Below are 13,070 nucleotides of genomic sequence, written 5' to 3' on the forward strand. Positions count from 1 at the left end.
TTGCAGTGAACTCCAAAAGCACAGATCCTCGATGATTACGGGGTTAATATGTTCAGCTCTCTCAGGCATCACCCAGGAATGGCAGATACAGATTTTTATCCTGACTCTCCCATCAATCTGCCAGTTGATGTTGTTGCCTTGGATGGATGCACCTCTGCTTACAATAATTCATCATTTCACTGCTTGGTTCAATAGAATGAACCAAAATGGCAGCTAGTGATTTTATTTATTTATTTTTAGTGGGAGAAGGGAAGAGACCAAGGTGTTAACTAATTCAGTGTTTAGTTAAATATTTATATATATGGATTGGTCCATCAATTATTTTTGTGGTAGACATAAAGACAAATACTCCAGGCACTGTGAGTTTTCCCTGTGGCTTTGACAAACAGTACCCTATATAACCACTAGATGGTGTGAAGACCAGAAAGGTAGTCACAGCCACTGCACAATGCTTGATCAGATCCTGCTTGCCAGATTTACTTTGCACCTGTTCAACAAGAGCCGTTTGGTGTAATGGTTGGAGTAGATGGTGAAAAGAGTTAGCGTGGTAGTTAATTGACACTTCATACTGAGAAATATACCCGTGCTTTAGGGAATGGAGCATACGTGCCTGTAGTCATGGGTGATGTTACTGCGGGCTGAAGTCGTCTCCGGTATGTACTGTATACAGGGCTAGAAAGACCTCCTGCTGTTTCTCCTGCTATTTAAACACAGGGGACTGAAAGCCGAACTGACACCGTGCCAAATCCATCTCCTTTGAAATTTATATTTAAACTAATCCCTCCAACACAGGTGTGCCCACATCTAGTTTCTGCTGCCAATCCATTCCCTCATTCGATTTTCCATTACCGCTGTCAGATCAAGCCAGGAAGTGGCCATGGCACAATCCATGCACTCCTAAGAAGATTGCCTGCCGATATCACTGCCCAATGCTTGCCAACCAAATAAAGGCCATTCCAAATGAGCTTGATTTTAATAAAGGCCGGGTCTATATTTACAACCGTGCGCGATGCTTTGGAAGCAAAACGACACGGCAAGATGACGTGTTTATATTTAGACAAAGGGGAACGTTTCCTCCTCCATATACGTCTCTTAAACTAATGGAAGCAACAGACATAAAACACTGTGGATGCATTCCTCCCAGCCTCGAGGCAAACACCTTCCACACCAATGAATAAATGCATAAGAAATCTCCCTCAAGATTTCTCTGTTTGAAGTTTTCTATTTTTACGCCCGTATTATCAGAGGACTGGGGAGATGCAGACGGTATAGAAAATGAGTGCTTTTATGCACACACTGAAACAGGGGGGGAAAAACATTGTCCCTCTGTCTCTATAACTCTCCATAGGTAAATTGGGCCGCATCAGGCACATTGAAATCTGGCAGCTGTGAATCAGCATAAGCTATTTCTTTTTCGTTTATTTTGCAACTGCGGTATGTCAGTGTTCATGTTTGTCAAGAGGATGTAAAATTTTTATACGCAGCGCGCTTCATTCGTGATGTCACAAGGGGAGACGAACTGTCCAAGCGAAAACAGATGATCACTCTTGATGGCAGAGTCAGATGCCTGTTTATTGCTTTTTGCATCCTGTCACAGAAATGAAAAGAAAATTATTTAATTGCTACATTACTTGTTCTGAGCAAGCATTCCTGTATTTAAATGGGTCTTCTCATCATGCCTGTTCAAATGGGAGGTAATTAATTTCTGCATCTAATAATGCAAATGCATTCTCATCACAGGCCTGGCCTTAACTAAGCAGAACATGAGATAATTTGGTGAAACAGAGCGTAAAAACATATTTACAGCAGAGTAAATCATAGGCTAAGACAGGAAATTTTTTCCCCCTAAAATCCATTTTAAAACGAATGCACACAATGCCTGTTGCCGATTCAGAAGGGCAAAGCTCTCAAAAATGTATGTGACCTGGAAACTCGAAGACTATTCAGAAGAAACAAAAAACAGTCCGGTTCCGTATTACATATTCTCAATATCAATGCAAAAAAAAAAAAAAAAAGAACAATAAGACTGGTTTTGGGTGAATTTCAAATGCGCATCCTCTTGAGTTCTTGGTGCTCAATCTTACTTCAGAAATACAGTTGACAAGGTCGCTGCTTTTCAATAAAACATGAACAAGACAACTGCAAAGATGGCTGACTGTTGCATACTTAAGTAACAAGGCAGGAGAGGCTGTGCTGTATTGTGACTATAGTCGCGAATGAAGGGAGTTACATATTGCCGTACAAAAATATTCCGCAATAAATTGAGTAATACGTTTGAATAAATGGCACTCCATGTATAATATTAATACTGATCAAATTAAAAACTGAGCAACAGGCTCCAATTTGGTGAAAGCGTGGACAAAATGGCTTCTAAAATTATCCATTTGGTTGATAATGAAGAATCAAAAGACAAAGAAAATGATATGTCAAGCTTGCCCGTTAAAACAAATCAACATGTGTTAAAACTATGGGATTGCAATTGTGGTTGGAACGAAAACCAACATACAGTTTTGAAAACCACTGGTCCGATACATAAGCAACATTTTCTCAGGTATCCCGACAGGGACTGTAAAGAAAACATAAATTCAATTGTAATTCAAAGGGACAGCATACGCAATCTTGTTCTTACAATAGAATTAGCCGAAACATGTCAGGCGGTAGGACCTCGCGGAAATACGCGTGAACACTGGGTATTGGAGCGCGTGAGAGGAAGAAGTTACACGCACGTAAACATAGTGGCTAGCTACGTTCACTGTAAATGGTCAGGTAAGCGGCCTTTGTCGGTTTTGGGGTTTTTATTATTCATAGTTAAGTGACAAATACGACGTGTAACCTGTGTGGTTAGCTTTCTTGCAGCACGTTTGGGTATTTAGCGCTACGTAGTGTCATGGGCCTTGAGGAAACTAGACCAGGGAATGTCCCTGCATCGTCTGCGGGGCTAGAATGAGCACGGAACAGTTCCATTCAATGATGGAAGGGACTGCTGCAAAATGTAATACTTATGTGATATGTACAGAGCATGACTGAACGAGTTTGAAGCAAAAAACACCCATATTTCAGTGAATTAGCTCGCGATCTATCCTGCTAGGGATGTCGGTTTTTGGTGTAGTTGTGGTAATATTGTTAGCTAGCTGGCTAGGTGTCTAGCTTGTGGAGGTTGCTATAAGCACACATGCCAGACCAAAAAATTGACAAAAATTAAGAGAAATGTAACACAAATTCTGCTGCGCGTTCGCTCAATATTTTCTAGATGTGTTTATATAGGAAGATAAAGTACACGGAGTTAGCTATGTTGTAGGTAGTGTCACCAGCTGTAGGCTAATTGAATTTTTGTAGACGTTTGGTTTCTGGCGGTGACAGTCATGTGACCCAGTGAAAGGACGCCGGTCATATTAGTCTAATTACTCTCTAAGAAGAAGCATTATTTAGTTTTCAGCAGTTCAAATAAATGTCAAGCTTTTTCCCGTCTCTGTACCCTGAATTTCGCTTTATGGGGCGCCGCAAGTTACACTCTTCAGCAAACCACAGAGCCGCAAGTTTTTAACGACATTGCGTTTGGCATGCCGTCATGGTAGCCTAATAGTTTTGTTTACTGTTCATGTTTGAAGCTAAAATGTGGCCATTCCATACCCGGTTTGCATAAGATTGCGCAAAGCGGTAACATTCGTTGCACTTTCTGCTTGTACTTCCTGCTCCTTGCCAAAGACAGACATCTCTTGATTCTTTCGTATCATTTTATTTTCATGATTGTCAAATGGTGATGGTCTCCTGACAGGATCACGGGTAGTACTCTGTCAGGCCTCTTCTGAATGAAATGGCTGTTATACACGAAATGCGCTTTTTTCCTGTGAACGTTTTGTCTGTGCTGTTGCCAAGTGAACCATCCTCACCTCATGTGACACTCAGCTAGTTTGAAGTTTGAACCTCTTCCTGTAGTTCCCCCTATACAGTGGGCTTCAGTGGATTTAAAGAGACAACCTCCCAATTTATAAACGAACGTTACTGTGGAAAGCTCCACTCCGTTCCAGGCTTGTCAGTATGTGTTGCACTTGCTTGTCGTTATCTTATCTGTGCAGTGCTGTGTTTATTTGCCTGTTTGCTGGGATGGTACCTTCATTCAGACAGGATAACTTGGCAATGCTCTCTGTGCCTGTTGCGTAAATTCTCTTTAAAGGTGTTGTAAATGCCATAGGAGTATGGGCCTCCTTTTTTTCAGATTTAACCAAATAATCCTGTTTGGTTGTGCGACCCTGTAGCAGTTCCATTATTTTAAGGAATTGAGACTAGTCTGTTTTATCTTTTCCTCTTTTTAGAAATGGTTACCTATACTGTATATAGATCCAAGGGTGTAGGTTAATTGTCTCCCAGCTTCAGTTTCTTTTCTGAGCACTGTTTGTTGTTTGTTCAGTCGAGCAGAACTGTGTAGCCTAGCATCTCAGCACAAGGCAGTGTGGGATTGTGGGAGCCTCCAGTGGAGGAGGAGCTTGTTTTCTTTCCTCAGCGCTGCCCCCTGGAGGTGCACTGTTTTTGCGTGTTTGTTTATCCTTTGAAAGTTTGCCAACTCGAATGGGATGCATATGGGATGAGAATTGCACTTGTCTTTGTTTTGTGCGGATGCTAATTTAGTTTTGTCTCCTGAGAGTTTAGTGCCTATGTGTGAGCACACTTTGTTTGCACCTGCTCTGGAAGTCATTAACTTAATGATTGAAGTACACAAACACCTGCCTTCGGTAAAGAGCATTGGCTACTTTTTGTCGATCTGCTCAGGTTTTACCTTGCTTGCCAGATGCACCACTATTTCTTTTAGGAATGTGTAAAAAAACTAAAAATACATTGAAGGAAGTGGGGGAAAAAACAACTCTTGCCTTAAGTTTTACTTTTTATTTGACATTTAAAATAAAATGTTAATTCAAATAGCTGCCACATATGTCAAGATTTTAACCTAAAATAAAATATTTTATTTACAGGGTCAATGCACAGATAACAAAGGCCTGTACCCCATTCTGTAAACATTGTCCTGAAAATGAACTTTTCCTGAGGTAACATCAAGGTTGAACAACCATCAGTGGTTATTATGCATAGCCTAATAAAGCAGGCCAAAAAGTCAAGTCATCACTGTTTTTACGAGACCAATTTAATCTTGTGGTAGATAAACCGCTCAATGAAACACTGGCGTGGCAGTGCCACCGGGGAGGGGGGGGGGGTTGGGGGGGAATGGCCTGACCTCAGTGGCACCAGGGGGTAGGAGGAAAAGTGGAAACACAAAAGACTGGGGAAACTGGTCCAATGAGACACAACAGAATCTCTAGAGCTTGATGTCTGCACAACTTTCTACAAACTTTCTTTTCCAGAAGTAAAATATTCATTGAGGGGGGTAGGCCAGTGTGTGTGTGTGTGTGTGTGTGTGTGTGTGCGCGTGTCTGTCTGTGTGTGTGCATGTCAGTGTGTGTGCGTGTGTGTGTGTGTGTGTGTGTGTCTGTTTGCGTGTGTGTGTGTGTGTGTGTGTGTGTGCGTGTCTGTGTGTGTGTGTGTGTGTGTGTGTGTGTGTGCGTGTCTGTCTGTGTGTGTGTGCATGTCAGTGTGTGTGCGTGTGTGTGTGTCTGTTTGCGTGTCTGTCTGTGTGTGTGCATGTCTGTGTGTGTGTGCGTGTCTGTCTGTGTGTGTGCATGTCTGTGTGTGTGCGTGTGTGCTTGCTCATGGGGGGGGAAACTAAGTTTGGGAAACTCCTGCTTCAGTACGCCTGTCTAAAAAAGCATCGCCAGTGAAGCATCAGCTGTGCAAGCTGCCCCAAATAGTGCCACAGGAAATGAGGACAGGTAAATGATGCAGCACATTCCACACAGGTGTGCTGAGAAAGCACACCGGGTTCTCTGCGCTTGTTTTTAGGGTGTGTAGTTCAAGCATCAAACTAGGCTTTCATTTGGATGTAACTGACTGGCTGGAGTAGTGGTTCTTTTCCTTTTTCTTACTGCCTGGCTACATAAAGCACACACATTAGAACAGGGGTGTCAAACTGTAGTCCTGGAGGGCTGCAGTGTCTGCTGGTACTTGTGGTTTCCTTTCAGTCAGCAGCCAATTAAGGCCTTGAGAACAACTGAAAGAACCGCTAGTGCTGAAACACACCAAAAATCCAGCAGGCACTGCCGGCCTCCAGGACTGCAGTCTGACTGGGCTGCGCTACAAAGCTCGCTGCCATTTTGCCCCATCGTTGGTGAAGATGTGTCTATGGAAATGAATGTGCCTTGGAGCTAGTTATCCCCCCCGTTAGGGAGCCTTCGCTCGCCGGAGTGGCGATAATCGACCTTGGCAGAAAAGGTCAGGAACCGTCGGATGAAGCGTCCCCTCGCAGCCCGCCCCCCAGGGTTCGATGCAGCCGGCATGCTAAACAAGGCCGCCTGTTTCTCAGCCGCTATCCATCACCTTTCCTCAGCAGGAGCCCGGCTGACACGGAACGTTCTCACAGGGTTGCTGCCATGTTGTGGCTGCCACGTTGTGGCAACGTTATGACGTTTCACGAAACCTTCCGGTAACGTTGTGAGAATGTTTTGTATTAGCTGGGAGGACGTGCAAATACGCTGTGCTCGCTCCCAAAACTCTGAGGAAAGTTGGCTGTCTTGTCAAAGCCTTCTGTGGTTTCTGTGATTCTGGTGGTTTCCGTAGTTTTGGTGGTTTCCACAGTTTCCGTGGTTTCGGTTGTTTGAGTGGTTTCCATAGTTTCGGTGGTCGAGCACAGCGGCCGCCCGCAGGCAGTCAGTCAGTCAGTCAGTCAGTCAGGCAGTCAGTCAGTCAGTCAGGCAGTCAGGCAGTCAGTCAGTCAGTCAGTCCTCAACCGCTGTCATCAGTGCGAGAACCAGGGGACGTCCCAAACTGAACTGGCCTCCGTTCGTCCCCCTGATAGAAATAACCTCCAGGGAAGTGGACTGGTGTGTTAGAGTGGAGAGGCGGTGTCAGCTCAAGCAGCTTTAGGCCTCAGGCCTTGGCTCGGAGTCGCAGTGCTGAGTGGCAGCATGCTGGCCTTAATCCTAGATTCTGTACAAACCGAAACCATAGAATGTGTTGAACGGGGAGCTGCTTTTGTAGCTGCTGTTGTAGGGCTAATAGAAGTTGCTGAAGTATATCAGTGTAATAAATTCAATTAAGAGAACATCGCGCCCTCTGTGGGTGTTTTTTTCTTCTCTGAAAATGTTCTGCTGTTTCTTCCCAAATTGGAACCAGTGGCTGTGCCTTCACCGCCAGCTCTGAGGCCGAATCGGTGGCGCTCCACCAACGCATTCGCGTGTAAGCCAATAACTGTTTTACACAATTCACTATGCTATTAGAGAAAACAAACGCAGCCCAAAGAGAACTTGCCGGGTCACAGGAACAAATCAAGATCAGAACAGAAAAGTCTTGCACGCTCATTTAACGCTCCAGAGAGCAAATGATGGTGTTTCGTTTACCATGTCAGTGGTTGACGTTGCGACCGCATTGGTCTTCATCAGAGCACTGATGGAGTTGCGATGGATTATATTTAATTTCATTCCTTAGTGAGAACATCAGCTGCAATTCATTTAGGCAGGGAATGAATGGTCTTTAAGATTTTCTCAAATTTAAGCCTAATCTAGGAGCGTATGTATAGCATTTTCACCCTAAAATTCATCCTCTAAATATAAAGGACGAAAGCATACCTCCAACACACCCTCATCCACTCATCAGCTCACGATTCTGAGTTCTGACTCTGTATTTTTAGGTCCTGGTTGCACCCCTGACCAGGACAACGGAAGGAGTCGCGGTGACCCGAAAAGGAAAGGTGCGCCATTCACCAGAAAAGAGTCTGTTCTTCGCCTCACACAGAGCTGGACGTTTAGCCTGCGGCTATATTTCGAGCTGTTAATTGCCACGCTGCTGTGCCTCGCTCCAAAAAAGCTCTCATGACTCCCGAGTCCCCCTGATAAGGACGTCATTCTCACATCACCTTGCCGTCCCCTGAGGCGAACCTGAGACCCTGTCAGACCGTTCTTATTTTTGCCCCTTTTCTGACATCATCTAAGAAAAAAGAAAATCTTTTGTTGCACAGTAGCCTGCACTTTCTGTTGACCTCAGGCAAACTTCTAACTCCCCTCGGACGCATGGATCTGCAGCACAGGGGAGGATGTGGCTTTCGGCCTGTTTGATTTTTGATATGTCTTCAGGAAAATGAGCAGGTTTATGTTCTTAAGGGCCTTTGGCTTTTAATAATCTCAGTCCCACAGTGGCAGCTGTAATATTTCCATATTTCTGTCTCATAATTTTATTAAATGTTTGAGAGGTACACAAAACAAATGGAGGTGGTCTTAAGGTGTGTGAAAATGCTCTTGTGATTGAGGATAGTGCCTCTAGTGGGTGGGTGAGGTCTTACTGGGCCACTTGTGCAGATGGATCGCTCCATGCCAACTCATCCAGAAGTGGGGCATGTTGCCTGACCCTCTTCAATTTTGCTAAAAGATATTTCCAGTATGAACAGGTTGAAAACTCTATCTGTGATTTGATTGAGCTTAAAATGGAATATAATACAGGAAAATTATTATTATTATTATCATTTTTATTATTTGGATCAGTGCACTCTAATTTTGTGTGTTTGCAATCTCCCTTCAGACTTGAAATGAGTGCTGTTGTCATGACAACTCACAGATGTGTACATAAACTGCTCTATGTTTATGAACAGGACCTACTCAAAGGTCTGCTTCTAACAGTGAAGAAAACAAAAATTTGCGGACATCAACCGCGTCAGTGTTCTCAGGTGATTCGTTTGCGTGTTCATCCTCTGACTCAGGCTAGATTCCTGTGGAACAGACTCTATCTCATCACCATTCCGTCCACATCGTTCTCCGTTAATTGAAACTTGAGTCCCAGCAGAGGGATAAAAACATAAAAAATTTGATTTACCAGGAAAGCAAATGGATTATAAAATACCTGGTTGGCTAACTGTATTCATTAGGCACAATTTTTATAATGGCTTCCCAAATAATGTTTGACATTTATTTTTATCTATCTTTTTATTTTACCAGGAAACCCCATTTGAGATTTTATTTTTCTGCACGAGGAAAAGAATAAAAGCAGCAAACGTGAACTCATGAAACAATCAAAAACAGACATGCCAATAAAAGTAAACTAACACAAATAATAAAATAAGCATAATCAAAAAGTGGATCAAAGGAGGAAGAGAATTGATTGGCGTGAGGTGGTGAGAGGTCATTGTGAAAGGAAATCGATTTTGGCCCAATTTTTGAAGGCCACAAGGCTATTGCAGTTTTTAAGACGCGGCAAGCAGTTCCGAATAGAAGGTCCTCTGTGTGAAATTGTAAATTGGCGTAATGAAGTCTTCAAAAACGAACCTGTGTGGCAGTTATTTGAAGATGAACCTGAAAGTTTTACTGAAAGATTGTTTTGGAAACAGTCCGAGAGGCGGTTCTGTTTAAATAAAAAAATAATAATTCAGATTTGAAAGTGGTTCATTTAATCATCACTTCCTCAAAGGGGACCTGGCATATAAACACAGTTTAAAATACAGTGCAGGTTTTTTTCCTGGTTCTAACAGAGGCCTAGGTGGTGAATAATTATGGCCAGTCTGTCTGTGTCACCAGTTAATAGCCAAGTGCTGTCTTTGTTCTTTGAATCTAGAGTAATAAGCTGCTTCGGCCTTTCTGTTCGCTTTGTGAAATGTCCAGACGTCGTTGGATTCCCATCGTCTGTCCGCCTCAGACGCGAGTCTCGCGAACCGCTGTTTGATAAACTCATTTGTGAACAGGGTGTGTGTGTGTCTGGGCTGCGGCTTTGAAATTCAGGAAGATTAAGCCTGTCCTTTCTAAATGAGTATTCAAAAAAAAAACATTCGGGAAGAAAGAAGATGATTACCTCGCTTTTTGCAGTACACCTGTGAAGTGAGGCTAGCCTTTTAGCGTGCGTGGGCGCCTTGATATCAAAGCGCCATAGAGCCTGTCTGATCCTCCGCCATTTTGGGACGGAGGAGAACCAAAGGCGCACGATGTTCTGGGCTTCTTTCTAATACCCCGATCTTCTGTCGCTGATGGGGGGTCGAGGGCACATCAAACAAGGCCCTAATTTCGTCCTTTCAGGAACTGAAACGATGTATGCTAATGAACGTGGCAGCCACTAAGCGTGGGCTCTAAAAAGGCCTCTGAAAATGCAGCTCGTCTATGGGTAAGAGAGCGAGTGAGCGTTAGAGAGAGAGAGAGAGTGAGTGAGTGAGAGAGAGAGAGTGAGAGAAAGAAAGAAAGAAAGAGAGACAGAGAGAGAGAGAGAGAGCATGAGCAGGATTCAACTGCTTTCCTTCCTGCCCAGGGCAAGTAAAACCAGCTGTCAGGCAGGTAAAGCTACTCAGCCAATCAGCAATCAGTGTCAGTGTATCCAGGCAAGTATGCATTTGTTATTGGCAGGTGGATTTCCTACAAAACTGCCTGGCCAGGCAAGTGTGAAAAAGCCTGAACATTGACCCCTCTATGCGCATTTGCAGGCATATCTAAGTCCTTAGTGAAAAGTGCGGGCCAGTATCGCCTGTGATGGAATATTTTGTAGCGTGGGCAGAATGCACCGGAAATGGCGTTTCCTATGGAGACCTTTCGGAAACATACGGCTTATATAAACCGCAAGCGAGCACAGCTAGATCTACTCCAGTGCGAGTTTAAATATATATATGAGCCGTTGCCTATATGTATTGCCAATCCCCTGAGACGGGCGAGGTTTTGTTCATGGAACAGAAAAGGGGCTAGCTAACGAGCTAGCCAGCTCGCTCCGTATCTCCGTGCCGCTGCTGCGGCGGCTCATTATCTCCCGCCTCGCAGAGACCCGGCGAGGGGTATGGCTTCCACTTCCTCCGCGTTCCCCTGCCCGCCCGCGCAGACGGAGGCCTTATCTGCGCGCTGTCGCTGCAGCCGGGTCGGCCCGCGTGACGCGCGGTGAATAATTCATGCCGGGCGGCTCGTTCCCTCCTGCCCGCCCGGGCGGCCGACGCACCGCGGCGAGGGCGAGAGCGGCCGCGGCGTGGCCAGCAGCCGGCGGTGATGGAGCTCGCCTTTTTCCGGAACGTTCCGGAAAGCTCAAAGGGCTCGGTGACGACCGAGGAGGTCTGCCTCCCGACGAAGTCCCTGTGGAACGGCTCGTCAGCAGTCAGGTGCCCGGGATGTTTTTTTATTTTTATTTTTGTTTTTTCTGCTGCGATCACCTGATTGTTCTGTGAATGTTAATATTAGCAGCGTCAGATGTGCACTGATATGTCTCGGGGAAAATATAAAAATGAAAATACATTTTTAAAAAACCTTCCACGGATGAGCAGGCCCAGCCAGTGAACTCTTCATGCAGCCAACTTCAAACTTGTGTATTAAAGGTAATTTTGTTCAAATAAGACAGGGCAGCATGTAGGTCATTTTGAGAATATTGACAGGAAAATACATCACATGTGATTCTTCTCTACTCCATAATGTAATGTAAAGGAAAGCAGTTTGTGATGAAAAAACCAAGACAATAAACACACCTTCAAAAATATCAGTTCTCTCTAAAAATAACTCTAAATTCAAAGTACAAAAAAAAAAAAACCGCTGATGCAATTTTTAATGCAGGAATACTGTGGGTATTAGCATACCGTTTGATGGTATTTTTAGCAAGCGAGCTCCTGCCAGAACGCCCAGGAATTACACGCGTGATTATGTGCGCTGGATTCATCTCCAGCCAGATCCCCCATGTCTTGTGATTTGGCTTCCCTGGCGGTCTCTGTAATATTCCCGTCTCCTGGAGGCGGAACCCGTGTGTTTGTATCCACGGATCCCGGCCCCCTGGGGGGGGGGGCAGGGTGTACAGTACACACGTCCCACATCCTGTGAATTAATAACTAAGCAACAGGGCTCTTTTCGTCATCCAATAGCAGATGCAGTCATTGGAATGCCTGCGAAGCTACGCGAAATCTTATTGGTTGGTTGTCGCGGTGACGTCCAACCATCGGGCAGACATTGAATTGAGGACTTGATTCCGGGATGACTCCCCACACTTTTAACAGCGGCCATTTTCTCAAGCGCACGTAAATCCATGAACGTCGGGTTTCTCGTTTACCATGTCTCACGAAGTATTGCGACCAATCAGACGGTGACATTGTGTCAGCGACTCGGCTATAAATCTCATTCAATGCTCCACAATATTCACACACACAGTACAGTTTACAAAATAACAGGTGAGGTTGTTAGGAGTTCATTGTACATGCAGGCCATTGCAGAATCATCATTACCATGTGTCACCACATTAGGGTGACCCCTATGATAATTGGCCTACTTATATTTTCCTACTACCTTGCCTAGCTTAAGGTACGAAACATGGAAAGGTAATTGTTTGTGTCATAGATTGGTCTCTGTTGATGGATCACATAAAGACACGTGTTGTTGCCCTGGCGATCACATCTTACTGCACTTGTGTCTCCTTCCTTTAATTGCTTCCTCCTCACTGCTGCTTGTGAGATACACCTTCTGGAGCATCGGGCTTTGGCTAGTCTCTCGGTCAGAATAATAATAGCGCGGATTCGCTGGTCTCTGAAACGTCTAGCTGACTCATCCCAATCACCAAGCTCGCTGTGTACTGTCTGTCAGTACCCAAAGAGATCAGTGACTCCGCAGCATTGATCCGTCGATTTGTAGCTGTTGATGAATGGTAATTTTTTTCATGCCCGTCTGCTCATGTACCGACCGAATGAAGCCAGTCCGGGTAAATTCTGTTTCAGGCTAGATACCGAGTCTCTTCTCCTAAAGTGCTCGTGAGGGCAGGTATCTCAGGACACCTGATGCAGGACGGGGTCTCAGCAGTTAGGCTGCCTGTCAGCAGTTTCAAACAAAACTTAGGCTAAATCGTGACCGAAATAGTTTTAATAATACATATTTGTTCTGGCCTCCCTGTGGTTTAATTTCACAAGGGAACGAAAGCTTTTAATTTTGAGCGTGAGTCGGCACAAAAAAATAAGGCACGTTATTCTGCAAATTAGAATAGTATGTGTTTTGGTAAATGCTAATCCCTCTTCCACTACACTGCACTGCACACGCTCCAGGTTGTTGGCC

The 13,070-nt window shown here is 44.6% G+C and overlaps 1 protein-coding gene across 1 annotated transcript in view; it reads left to right on the forward strand.

Annotated features, from left to right (window-relative positions):
* The first annotated feature begins 2,633 nt into the window (after window positions 1-2,633).
* Window positions 2,634-13,070, forward strand: part of wash1 (WAS protein family homolog 1) — a 37,499-nt gene continuing 27,062 nt past the window's right edge. Inside the window, exon 1 of the mRNA XM_064342030.1 lies at window positions 2,634-2,766. Coding sequence (XP_064198100.1) covers window positions 2,759-2,766 — 8 coding nt within the window. The 5' untranslated portion in view covers window positions 2,634-2,758. The remainder of the gene's footprint in view (window positions 2,767-13,070) is intronic.

Source organism: Anguilla rostrata, chromosome 7, assembly GCF_018555375.3.
Source record: "Anguilla rostrata isolate EN2019 chromosome 7, ASM1855537v3, whole genome shotgun sequence".
NCBI lineage: Eukaryota > Metazoa > Chordata > Actinopteri > Anguilliformes > Anguillidae > Anguilla > Anguilla rostrata.